The sequence below is a fragment of the Syngnathus typhle genome, linkage group LG12 (genome assembly GCF_033458585.1).
Source record: "Syngnathus typhle isolate RoL2023-S1 ecotype Sweden linkage group LG12, RoL_Styp_1.0, whole genome shotgun sequence".
Lineage (NCBI taxonomy): Eukaryota > Metazoa > Chordata > Actinopteri > Syngnathiformes > Syngnathidae > Syngnathus > Syngnathus typhle.
In genome coordinates, this window is record NC_083749.1 from 3,831,731 (window position 1) to 3,842,732 (window position 11,002).

At 41.9% G+C, this 11,002-nt stretch overlaps 2 protein-coding genes across 2 annotated transcripts; one reads left to right on the plus strand and one right to left on the minus strand.

Annotated features, from left to right (window-relative positions):
• Positions 1 to 5,077: 5,077 nt before the first annotated feature.
• On the minus strand, positions 5,078 to 8,268 carry noc4l (nucleolar complex associated 4 homolog). Its single transcript, XM_061293401.1, has 15 exons — positions 8,092 to 8,268; positions 7,906 to 8,026; positions 7,722 to 7,828; positions 7,540 to 7,647; positions 7,285 to 7,434; positions 7,094 to 7,196; positions 6,995 to 7,029; positions 6,868 to 6,918; positions 6,686 to 6,797; positions 6,484 to 6,544; positions 6,251 to 6,361; positions 6,010 to 6,173; positions 5,853 to 5,935; positions 5,632 to 5,745; positions 5,078 to 5,426 (listed from the first exon to the last, which is right to left on the minus strand). The coding sequence occupies exons 1-15, from the start codon at positions 8,239 to 8,241 to the stop codon at positions 5,310 to 5,312; spliced, it is 1,587 nt and encodes a 528-aa protein (XP_061149385.1). The 5' UTR covers positions 8,242 to 8,268; the 3' UTR covers positions 5,078 to 5,309.
• A 277-nt stretch (positions 8,269 to 8,545) lies between these two features.
• Positions 8,546 to 10,779, plus strand: pus1 (pseudouridine synthase 1). Its single transcript, XM_061293267.1, has 6 exons — positions 8,546 to 8,880; positions 8,958 to 9,172; positions 9,239 to 9,376; positions 9,539 to 9,641; positions 9,802 to 10,502; positions 10,575 to 10,779. The coding sequence occupies exons 1-6, from the start codon at positions 8,817 to 8,819 to the stop codon at positions 10,605 to 10,607; spliced, it is 1,254 nt and encodes a 417-aa protein (XP_061149251.1). The 5' UTR covers positions 8,546 to 8,816; the 3' UTR covers positions 10,608 to 10,779.
• Positions 10,780 to 11,002: the final 223 nt, after the last annotated feature.

Sequence of the window (11,002 nt, forward strand, 5' to 3'; positions counted from 1 at the left end):
GCTATAATTTCAAACTGGCAGGAATTGCTCTGATTTACATCACATCAAGTTAGCGTCGAGCAGGCATGAAGCTGCGCAGGCCTCTTCGCTGACCTCAGACCACCCCTCTGTCTGAATAAGAAGCAAGAGGGGAGGGGGGGAGCGGGGTAGTCCAAATTGGCATAAAAGGTGCTGTGAATACATGCGAGCAAGATCTTAGGAAAAGAAATAGAGTGAATCGTGTATTGAGCAAAAAAACCTATATTGGGTGTTCAAAACAGACGCAACAGCTTATATGATGGCAAGGTCGAGTGTATACAAGTGTTGCCATGGAAACGTCATTCAGGCTGACAGCTGTGGCCTTTTAAGCAGCGGCCGCACAAAACACAGGTCACCTGATACAACGAGGGTACCTTTCGTAAACTGTCTATCACTGATAGTTTCCAGGTAACCAGTGAATGGAATCTGTTGAAGTCGCTTCTATTTGGTTTTTGACATTTACAACCAGATAGCATGATTTGAACAAGCGCAGATACAGAAATAATCTAATGGTTGGGATCAAACTGGCCTCCAAGCCGTGTTTAGTGATAAATCTTTTCTCTGGGAAATGTTTATTTGTTAGCTTGGCCGGAATGGCTGAAAAGCAGGATTCATCTAATCTCCACAAAAAGGTTTTAAACTTTTTTTTTTTTTTTTAAACTAAATATTTGCAGTAGAAAGCAATTTTATTCAATTATATTAAGTTCCCACAAACAGCTAGTTTGGAACTAGCTAACAAAATCACAATCAGTGTTGCCAATGTAGCTATTTGGTCACTTAAAAAAAAAATCCATGAAAATGTAATTTAAAAGCTACAGTAATTATAATTGATCAAATTAATATGAACAAATGTGAAAAGCTATTTTAGCACCACCCAGTGGCAATTAAGAGTATGACATGTAAAGTCAATATTTACTTAGCACAGGATATCACCATTTTTTTTTTTTTAAATAACTTCAATATTAACAAATATGAGTAATTGTGCTTTCAGCTCCACAGTCTGTGTTACGTGCACGATCGATACAGAAAACCGGATATTACTAGGTCAGCTTTTGCATCAGTGTCAGCCATCAAGCTGTCACTTCCTCTCCACCATCCAGTCGGTGTGCGCTCGGATGGGCGTGTTGCCAGGGCGACCGTTCGCACGCCTTGCCATCCGAGACCACCTGGGAGAGAGAGGCCTCTGCATGCGCCAGTGGACGTACTGTACAGTGCTAACAATGCCAAGGCGCCCACACACAGCTGTGCACAATAGCCACTCTACCACATTGCCATCCATATCTATAAATAGGCGAGCAAAAAAAGGAGGCATTTGTTGACATTGCTAAAACAGATAAAAAAAAAAACCATGGCTGACGTGTGAAGAGTAATTTACCAGTTTGCGGTAGCGCTGCTTCTCTTGGCGAAGAGCAGCCACTTCTTGTCTTAAAAGTCGATTTCTCTCTTCCAGGAGGCGAAAGCGACTCGCATTTGGAAAAGAATGGCCGAGCTGGGATGAAATTTCCGGCTTTGACTGAAAGACAGGAAGTAAACATTTTATTAAATGCAAATAATATTCCTGCACAAACACACACATTTCTAATAAATAGCTGAGGCCTTTTAATGAATATGACTGAGCGGTCCCAATTGTGTCATGCACATTGGGGACCTCGTCCCTTATACCCAAGGAAACAAGCAAAGCTCTTCTGACAGGACTTGCATCAGAGTTGGGCAAAAGTGGCGTGCTCATCCTCTTTGAGGTCATCGCAAGTACTGACAAAGCTGAAACTGAGTAGGGAGATTTGGGGGAAAAAAATACACTCACACATTTTGAGCTTAGCAACCACTTTGTCTTTCAATTCTTTATCATTCAAGAAGATGTGAAGAGATGCTAATGGTGCAAGAATGCTGCGTGTCTGATAATCACAAAAAGATTAATTGGGGATTTTTGATATAATCTTTTTTTAGCGGGGGCCAAGTCAAGTGGTTGATGGATGTGAAGCCCACTGATTGCGTGCCGGGCATCCCCCTGAGGTCATCTTGACTAGGAGTCATTTAAATAGTCATCTCGCCATCTGGTGAGCGAGTGACTCGCATCACTGCTGCAACGAGGCCGAGCGCATTCCGGCAAAGAGAGCAGAAAATGAATCCAAGCCATCAATTCTAAGAACATTCTGATTCTGAAAGGCGGATCTTGAGTGAGCTTGTGATGCTTTTGTGCCTACCTTAACAGGCCGCCGTGCCTCCCTCGCTCCCTTTCCCGTCAAGTCCAAATCGGGCACATGATGGAGCTCTGTGTGTGTGAGTTTGCGAACGGCTCTAATCTCCAGCTTTAATAGCGTGCCGAGTGTGTGCAAAGCTGTAGCTGGCTGCGAGTCAGTGTGAGCAAAGACACTGGCAGCGGCTTCATGTCACTGTCACACACACAGAGACTTTCCCTCAACGCCATCGCTCAAACTCGCTGTTCCTTTTGTCCACTTTGTGCTTGAACGCCCACACGTCCGTATGTCCGAGATTTTGCACGCCATCCTCCACCGACCACAAGATTATTTATAAACGGTGAAGCAAATTTGAATCAAAAATGGCTTTTATATTTTACATTTAAAAAAAAAAAAAATCATCCCTCTCTGACCTCATCTTGTACCTCTAATTTGACTTTTAAGAAACCACCGCGCCTGAAGAAAACCAACCAGAAACAGAAGGTGTGGCAGCACTCTATGAACTTGTACTCACAGCATGAGTTGCTGTTGTGTAAGGAGTCCTTGATGGGACCGAGATGAGGACAGAAGGAAGGAGACACTACAGTCTGCGTGAGTGAGAAGAGAAAGCAGCAACGTACACTCTGTTCCACTCTGTTACCTAGCAACGCTCGCCGGCCGCCCTTGCTCCAGACGCATTATCTTCAGGCATGACACGGAGCCGTGAGAGTCGCTCGGGATTTAGGAGGAGATGAAGAGCTGGATTGGAGGGGGAAATACGCCGTGAACCCCTCCATGTCGGCAAAATGCCAAGGGCCAGGAGTCATTTAGCCATTAGCGTCAAGTGTTGACCTGCACTCTAGCTCAACTTTGAGTTTGAAATTGATCTCTTTAGTCATTCAACAGAGCATTAAGTAAAGCTTCCCTCTGGCAAAACCAAAAAAACATCAGTAAACAAGATATTATAATCCAATCATGTCCATTTTGGTTTACGTCAATACATACTGGAATGAAAAAAAAAAAGGCTTATATATTTTAATACGTGATGCTAATATAGCGTAATAAGCAATAGCTTGCGTGTGACCTATTTACAATCTAATTAATAGAGCAGTTATTTTAGATATTTGCTATTTTGGGACAGCCAATCAGAAATGGTTATAATATTCCGTTAAAATTGAATACTGGTTTGCATGACAGCAGCTCTGTTACCTTTGCCTTGGAGTGCACGTGGTGATGGCGTATGTTCCTGGCAGTGATGGTGGCCAGCTGTCTTTGGATCCACTGCAACTCCATCTGAGAGTGCCTCAGCAGCTCCTCCACATTAACGGCGGATGTGTGATCCCGCATTATCACCTGCAGAATACACAACACCATTAAAAATACACACAAGTGAGTCGTCGTGCAAAAGGCGTCGTCGTAAGCACATGCTTGTTGATATATGCAAAAGGTTGTGTATGCATATTGTGTTAAATACATGTTTGTTTATATGTGCTAATTGCATTTTTTTTTTCAATATTGTTGATTTAAAACAGGGGTGTTAAACTCATTTTTTTCACGGGCCGCATTGTAGTCATAGAGTCTTTCAGAGGTCCATTATGACTGTCAACCTAAATAAATGTATGAGCACCTCATATTATATACAGTAAAAGCTACAAAACAAACGGAAAAATAACTCATTTCCAAATCAGACGAGTAAAAACTGGTCAAATATTTAAAAAAAAAAGATGTTAAAATGAAGACAATTTGCAATTCTAGTAATGACACCAAAATAAAATGATGTGGCGGGCCGTATCTGGCCCCCGGGCCTTGAGTTTGACACCTGTGATTTAAAACAAACTACTCAACTTTAACCACAAAAACACAATTGAAGCAGTATTGGTATCTCCTTGTCACTTACTGTAAAATTCCAGCATCTTCATTCACTAAAACTGCATCGCTTGCTCTTTTTCAGCCACGTAAGCATCCGTGACACGTTTGATCACCTCCGTAAGTTGTCTGCGTGATATGAAGCTGACTAAAGTGATTGATGGGATGCACCAACAAGCGCATGTTGTTCAGGGTGAGGCCGAGCTCGAGCTTCACTCCGGTTATGTAAGAGAGGATTACAGTTATTCTCTCAACACAATTACAATACCATTTATGCGCCCTATGCTAAATCCTACTTTAGGTCATCCTTCTTTTTACGTCTGCACGTACACTTTCTTATACAACACGTACAATTGTGATTTATGTGTGTAATTTTCGGGGTTTTCAATTTTGTCTGGAAATAATTTATTAATTACAAATATGTTTAACTGTCTATGCCAGCAACACGTGGCGACTAAAGTTCTTGACAGCGGGTACGATAAACCTGTTGCCATTCATATAGCATATAAGCAAAGGCGGAGCCGGAAAGGCTCCAATTTTTTTTTTTTATATACGAATGATTTAAAGCTATTTACACATGAAATATAAATAAAAGCATAAATTTGCATGAATTAAAAGGTTAAAAAAAGATTTAAGCTTTCATATACTCACCCTTTCAACTGATCTTCTGTGGTTCCCTGCAGGCCCGGTACCTCGCTTGGCATCTTCTATTCCTCAAATATTAAAAGGCAAAACAAACGCAACACACAGCAATGCCTTGAGCTGTCCTACAAATGTGTGCAGCTTGTGAGCAGAGTTTTTGGATGGCGTCTTCCCCCCGATGACTTGCTCTTTTGAGAAGCAAGTCCCGAATTGTTTCCCAGCGTTGTTCGGCCCAAAGGCTGCCTGCTGCGTGGGCCATATGGCACATAAAAAGGGAGAAGCAAGTAAGACGGGAGAGGGGCGTTTTGAGGTTGAGCTCACACTTGAACACAAAGTGAAGTTATGCTTGTTAAAGCGAGCGAAAAAGGCCTTGATATGCTTCATTACTTTTATTTTATTCGGGGGCATGTTTTCACACGGTTGCTTGACGGTTTGAACAACAAACATGCAGTACAAAAATAACAGCATGTTTTGCTCATTTGTGAAGTCTTTTTCATAGAATTGGAGTTCCCGACAAGAAACACTGAGACTGTGATGTGTATAAAAAAATAAAAATGAATGAGATATCAAAGGAGGCATGTTCATGCATATTGATCCTGCGCTCTTTCACTCCAAGCAGAAGTGCTGTCCCATCACATCTTTGCCAGGGCTCAGCAGCCGCGTGGCAGTTTCAAACTCCAGGGGGATGCTCTTGGTCGATGTTTTCAAGTCTCGATCCATCAGCTGAGTGGACAGAGAATATTTATTGTGCTGCTCGTGTGGCAACAGGGATTAAGATGTTAAGGTTAGCAAAAGTGGGCCAACGCTGTATATCATTAATTCCACCATGTAGGTAGCAGAAATTCCATCTTTAAAGTTGGAAAAAAAAGTAGCTAGACGTCATCTGCAAAGCAAAAGTTTGAAAATACAAAATGAAGAGCCACATCACCTCAAATGTTGTTATCTCAAGCACCTCACTGAGGTCATCCTCATTTGGTGACAACGATGTGTTGATGAGCATGGCAGCTTTGACCACATCTGGATGGTAATGTCTCTGCAGTGTCTGCAGAAAGACAGGAAGAACTTAAATTCAGCATTCAAACCATATCCATAAAATTGTAATTGGGTACAGATGCCACAAGATGGCGCCAAAGCACTCGGATCACACACCTTAATTTCCCACAAGCTACTTTCTAAGGCACGGCACTGAGCAGGGTCATCTTCATCCATCAGGTAAGGGTCTTCCAAAAGCTCTGTCATAGTCAAACATATTTGACACAGAGGCTTTCGTGAGTTTTTAATATGGCCGCTATGTGCAAGAGCTCACCGTCTTCTGCGCTGGGCTTGTGAATGAGGATCCGGGAGGACGGGTGGCGGCGGATCAGGTTGTAGATGAAAGGGAGCACAAAGAGGAGCGCCGCGGGCGGAGCCGTGAGAGCCAAACGGGCGAGGCGCTTAGCAAAAGCGGCCACGATGTACAACGGCAGGTGACTGGAATCAAAATAAAACACAAATGGTCACATATACAGTTTCGTTTAACAAATTTTAATGGCAGGTGAAAGCTCTACCTGGAACTGAGGAACAGGTTGGCCAAATGGAAAAAGCGAGCTTGGTACTTGACATGGAAAATGGAAGGCTCAAGAAGATTATATAATTTCTTGTAGAAGTCAGGGTACTCTCTGAAAGGCATCAAAAAAAGTTTATTTTGTTAGTTTTTATGAATGCATTCACATAATGTCCATTTTACCCTTTGGTTAAAATGTTATGACTGTTTGATATCAACATACAATATAATACTCACAGGTTGTGTTTATGCACGAGGATAAAAAGTCCATTAAGAGCCAACAAGCTGATGGCGCCACCTATCCAAAAAAGACATTGGTCATTTATCTATTATTCTTATTATTTATCTAGCCTCAAAGTGACTTTGGACCACTTCATCTCAGATGTACAAATTTATTGGGAGGTTGTGCGACTACCCGGGGAAAAAAACAAAAACATACCAACATTATAGGCGGCAGTCAAGAAGTCAATCAACATCGTGGGTTCGCTCATGTGGGGCAAAATAGCATCGTGGAGCATCACCAAGACCTTTTTATACATGTTGCTCGGCAACTACAACGAAAAGTCCAGTCGGTGTCAGAGTTGGGGAGACACGTTTGTGCGGTGGCACATTTCACATCACCTTATGCTTGAGGAAGCCGAGCCACATCCTCTCGAAGGTACGCTTGTGTTCCTGCGATGACAAAAGAACATAAAACTCTTCCAGACAATCACAACATAGGCGATAATGCATAGAAAAGGCTCCGTACAAGTAGTTTTGCAGCTTTCCAGTCTTCGTGTTTTGCTGAAATGAGAACAAATCATCGGTACGATTGAAGTAAATAATACAATAAAACATCCGGTCTCACCTTCCTGTTTGACCATAAAGTTGGAAAGCTTGGACTGCTCCTTTGGCACGCTAATGTTGGACATGAGAGTAAAAACGTTGAGTTGGTATACAGGCATGACTTCCTGGAGAGGGAAAAAAAGCCAGATATATTATTTGGAGGATTTGATTTTAGTTTGACAATGAAAAGTTGTGTACTAAACTGCAACTTACCCCTTTGCTTTTGTCCATGACTTGGCCGATGTTCCCGCGGACTGAGCTCATGACATAATAGCGTACATCCTCCTTCTCCAGGAACTCATAAAACCGAGAAATCAGTAGAGACTTGTCCATCGTCTGGGACAGCATTCTGTCCACTATAGACTACACAAGACATGCAGGATAGAAAATGAAGCTCTTTAGAATAAAATGAGAGATTCTAAAGGGGGGTGGGCGTTAAGAACACATGTTAATGACAAAAATAGCTACCTGTATCAGTTCCCGGGGGAAACTGTGGTGTTCACTCCAGTCCAAGTCCATGAGGGGGTGTTTTCCTTCTCCCGCTGCAAACTTCATCAGGCAACACAAGGAAGCTTCCTAGTTTGAACAAATGCTTAGTATAAATAATCCAATGATTACGTTTCTCCGTATTCCATTTTGAGCTAACTAACCTGGACCGCATGAAGTTCATGACTAAGGTGTTCAAGCAGCATCTCTGTACAGTTGTTGTAACGGTGTCTCATGAAAATACGGTATTTGTCTTCAGCATGATAATCACCTAGTAATGAGTTGGATATGAGTTTAGAACACAAAAGCATGTTTGATGAGTCGTGGCAATGTGTAAGGATTGCACACCATTTAACGCGTCGTCTTCTGCTGGTAGTTTGCCATTAAATAGCTCTTTTCTTTCTAAAAGCGTGCAAAATAAATTGCTGCACGCGTTGATGGCCATGACAACATCGTTCTCCTCTTCTGACTGCAAGAAGACAATCACATCATTTGAAATGACAGAAAGAAGCATATCAGCGGGATTACACATACCTGAAGAAACTCGAATATGTCGAAAACGTCATTGGCGTGTTTTCTGCTTTGAAGTATATTAAAAACTACATTGTTTAGGTCAATTTGATCTTTTTTGACACTTGTTTCTGATTTTGCCTTCTTCACGTTGCGCTTCAGGGAGGGCGCCATGTTTGTTTGGAAGAGAGGAGGGTTTTTTCTTCTTCTACTCTCTGTTGCCTTTAAGATGGTGCATTACTGCCCCCGACTGGCCATTTGGATAAGTTTATTTACTTTCGAGTCGAGGGATTTAAATAACAAAACAAAATAAAATTATGTGGTGGATCGTACATTTAAAAACAATAAAATAATAAAGAGTTGACAATAATAATAAGTATTATTTTTCATAATAAATGCTGTCGCAGTATACATTTTTTGCCTGCAGAGCTTACGTGAACACTAAGTCGCGCGATAAAACAAATCCCGCGATATTTTACATCTGGGGTCAAAGTTGATACTCTCCATGTGCCTGGATGGCGGCGATAAGTGTCAAGTTAGGGAAATGAATAATAGATTTATTTAAATTGTTTAAGATGAAAAAACGTTGAATCCGGGGAAAAGGACGATTTGTTGCGTAGAATATTCAAAACTATTTTCTTTGTTCTCAACTAATTTGTTTTTATTCCGAAAAATTGTGCAGTTCCGCGTTAGCTTTATCACCTTGCAACATTTTGGTTGCACTGTCTCTCCCCAATGGCTTAGGGGACATGTTTAAAACCAGGCTGCCGCTGAGTGCCTTGGTTACCTGGAGACGCGTAGCAGCAACAAACGGTAAGATTTTCCACACAGTGAAACTTAACTTTTTGCATTCTGTACTACTATAAAGGTTTAGATGTTTTGTCCTCCAGGTGGTGTGTTTAAATTCCTTTCCAACATGAGTGAAGCATCACAAAACGAACCGGCTGCCAATCTCTTGAAACGACCCAAAGAGGACAATGAGGTTGTTCCAACCACAAAAAGAGCAAAATCCGAGGGAGATAACACCGATGAAGAAAGGCGATACCCCAAAAAGAAAGTCATCCTCCTTATGGCATACTGTGGCAAGGGGTACTATGGAATGCAGGTACAAAACAAACGCACACCCTTAAATTAAAAGCTCCCACCCTTAATTCTTTCAATTTTCCTTCAGCGAAATCCTGGGAATGCTCAGTTCCGAACAATAGAGGATGATCTTGTCGCAGCTCTTATCAAATCAGGCTGCATCCCTGAAAACCATGGTGATGAAATGAAGAAGATGTCTTTCCAAAGATGCGCCAGGACTGATAAGGTAGGACAGTCATCTTCATCCATCCATGGTCTCGTGGCAACGTACATCCTGGACTACTTGCCATCTAATTGCAGAGCAAATAGAGACCAAAACATATTTAACACACACACACGTCATAAGAATACTAATGTCATCACTCGTTTCCTATTTGATGTACTTTAGGGTGTGTCTGCGGCAGGCCAAGTGGTGTCTCTGAAGCTGTGGATGATTGAAGATATAGTTGAAAAAATTAACGAGCACCTACCACCTCAAATCAGAATCCTTGGTGAGAAGTATTTTCATTTTCTCATGTCACTTATATTGCATATGTGTAGAACAGATCATTCTGTAAAAGTTGTTTACTGTCCAACTAACCACAAAAAACAACCATGTGTGTTTAAATATATTTCCAGTTGGTCAGTTTACAATGCTCTCTCCAACCTCAGGTGTGAAACGAGTGACCCAAGGCTTCAATTCCAAAAACAACTGCGACGCTCGCACATATTCTTACCTGCTTCCAACAGTGGCCTTTTCTCATAAAGACTACGACACAAGTGACACGGCATCCTTCCGCCTCGATCCGGAGACACTTCAGAAGGTCAACCATCTGTTTGCGCGGTACAAAGGAACCCACAACTTCCACAACTTCACATCCCAGAAGGCTCCGAAGGACCCCAGCGCCCGTCGCTACATCACTGAGATGTCCTGCGGCGAGCCTTTTGTCCTCAATAAAAACGAATTTGCTGTCATCACGGTGCGAGGCCAGAGCTTTATGATGCACCAAATCCGGAAGATGATTGGCCTTGTCATCGCAGTCATTAAGGGATACGCGCAGGAGAAAGTCATGGACCGCAGTTGGGAACAAGACAAAGTGGACGTGCCCAAAGCCCCAGGGCTTGGCTTGGTCTTGGAGAGGGTCCACTTTGACAGGTATAACAAACGCTTCGGAGGCGACGGGCTCCATGAGTGTCTCGAATGGGACGGTGAAGAGGAAGCCATCAAAGCCTTCAAAGAGGCTCATATTTATCCAACCATTGTGGAAACGGAGTGTCAGGAGGGCTCCATGCGCAGCTGGATGGCCACACTGCCCATACATGACTTCCACGGCACAGCGACTGGAATGCAGAACAATAAAGAGCAGAAAGAGGTATCAGACAACACTTAGTAATGATAAATGGAAAAAAATACATTTTCCTAACTATTGTTTCTTTTCTTCCAGGAAGATGCAGATATTGCAAATGACTCTGATTAAGAAGACTCTTGCGTACTTTTATTTTGTAAAGAAAACAAGAGGTTTTCATCTTGTATTTGAGTTTGCTTATTTTTAGTTCAGTTTTCTTATTGAGGTGTTCTTATTTCTATCGCACAGGTTACATAGTGACTCTACACAAATAAAAAAATAAAAGCCCTTTTCATTACTCCAACGTGGCTAATTGATTATTCACAGAACTGTATATGTCAATATGTCTATTAGGGGCGTGAGTAAACAAGAAAAGTAAATGAATGTTAAAAAAAGAGAGACTGCAGGCTTGAGTATATGAATACAAAAGTATGGAAATTACTATATAATATAAGGAGATTGCCAATGAAAATCGAAGTTCCATTACTCGGAAAGGTGCATTGAGAATCATTGTGTAGTAAACCTAT

Bases quoted from the DNA above. Each gene is read 5' to 3' on its own strand.
- pus1 (XM_061293267.1), top strand. From the start codon at position 8,817: ATGTTTAAAACCAGGCTGCCGCTGAGTGCCTTGGTTACCTGGAGACGC. The intron at 9,173-9,238 runs GTACAAAACAAA...ATTTTCCTTCAG, and splicing joins AGGGGTACTATGGAATGCAG to CGAAATCCTGGGAATGCTCA. The intron at 9,377-9,538 runs GTAGGACAGTCA...GATGTACTTTAG, and splicing joins GATGCGCCAGGACTGATAAG to GGTGTGTCTGCGGCAGGCCA.
- noc4l (XM_061293401.1), bottom strand. From the start codon at position 8,241: ATGGCGCCCTCCCTGAAGCGCAACGTGAAGAAGGCAAAATCAGAAACA. The intron at 7,435-7,539 runs GTAGCTATTTTT...TGTCTTGTGTAG, and splicing joins TCCCCCGGGAACTGATACAG to TCTATAGTGGACAGAATGCT. The intron at 5,936-6,009 runs GTGAGCTCTTGC...TGACTATGACAG, and splicing joins CAAGCCCAGCGCAGAAGACG to AGCTTTTGGAAGACCCTTAC.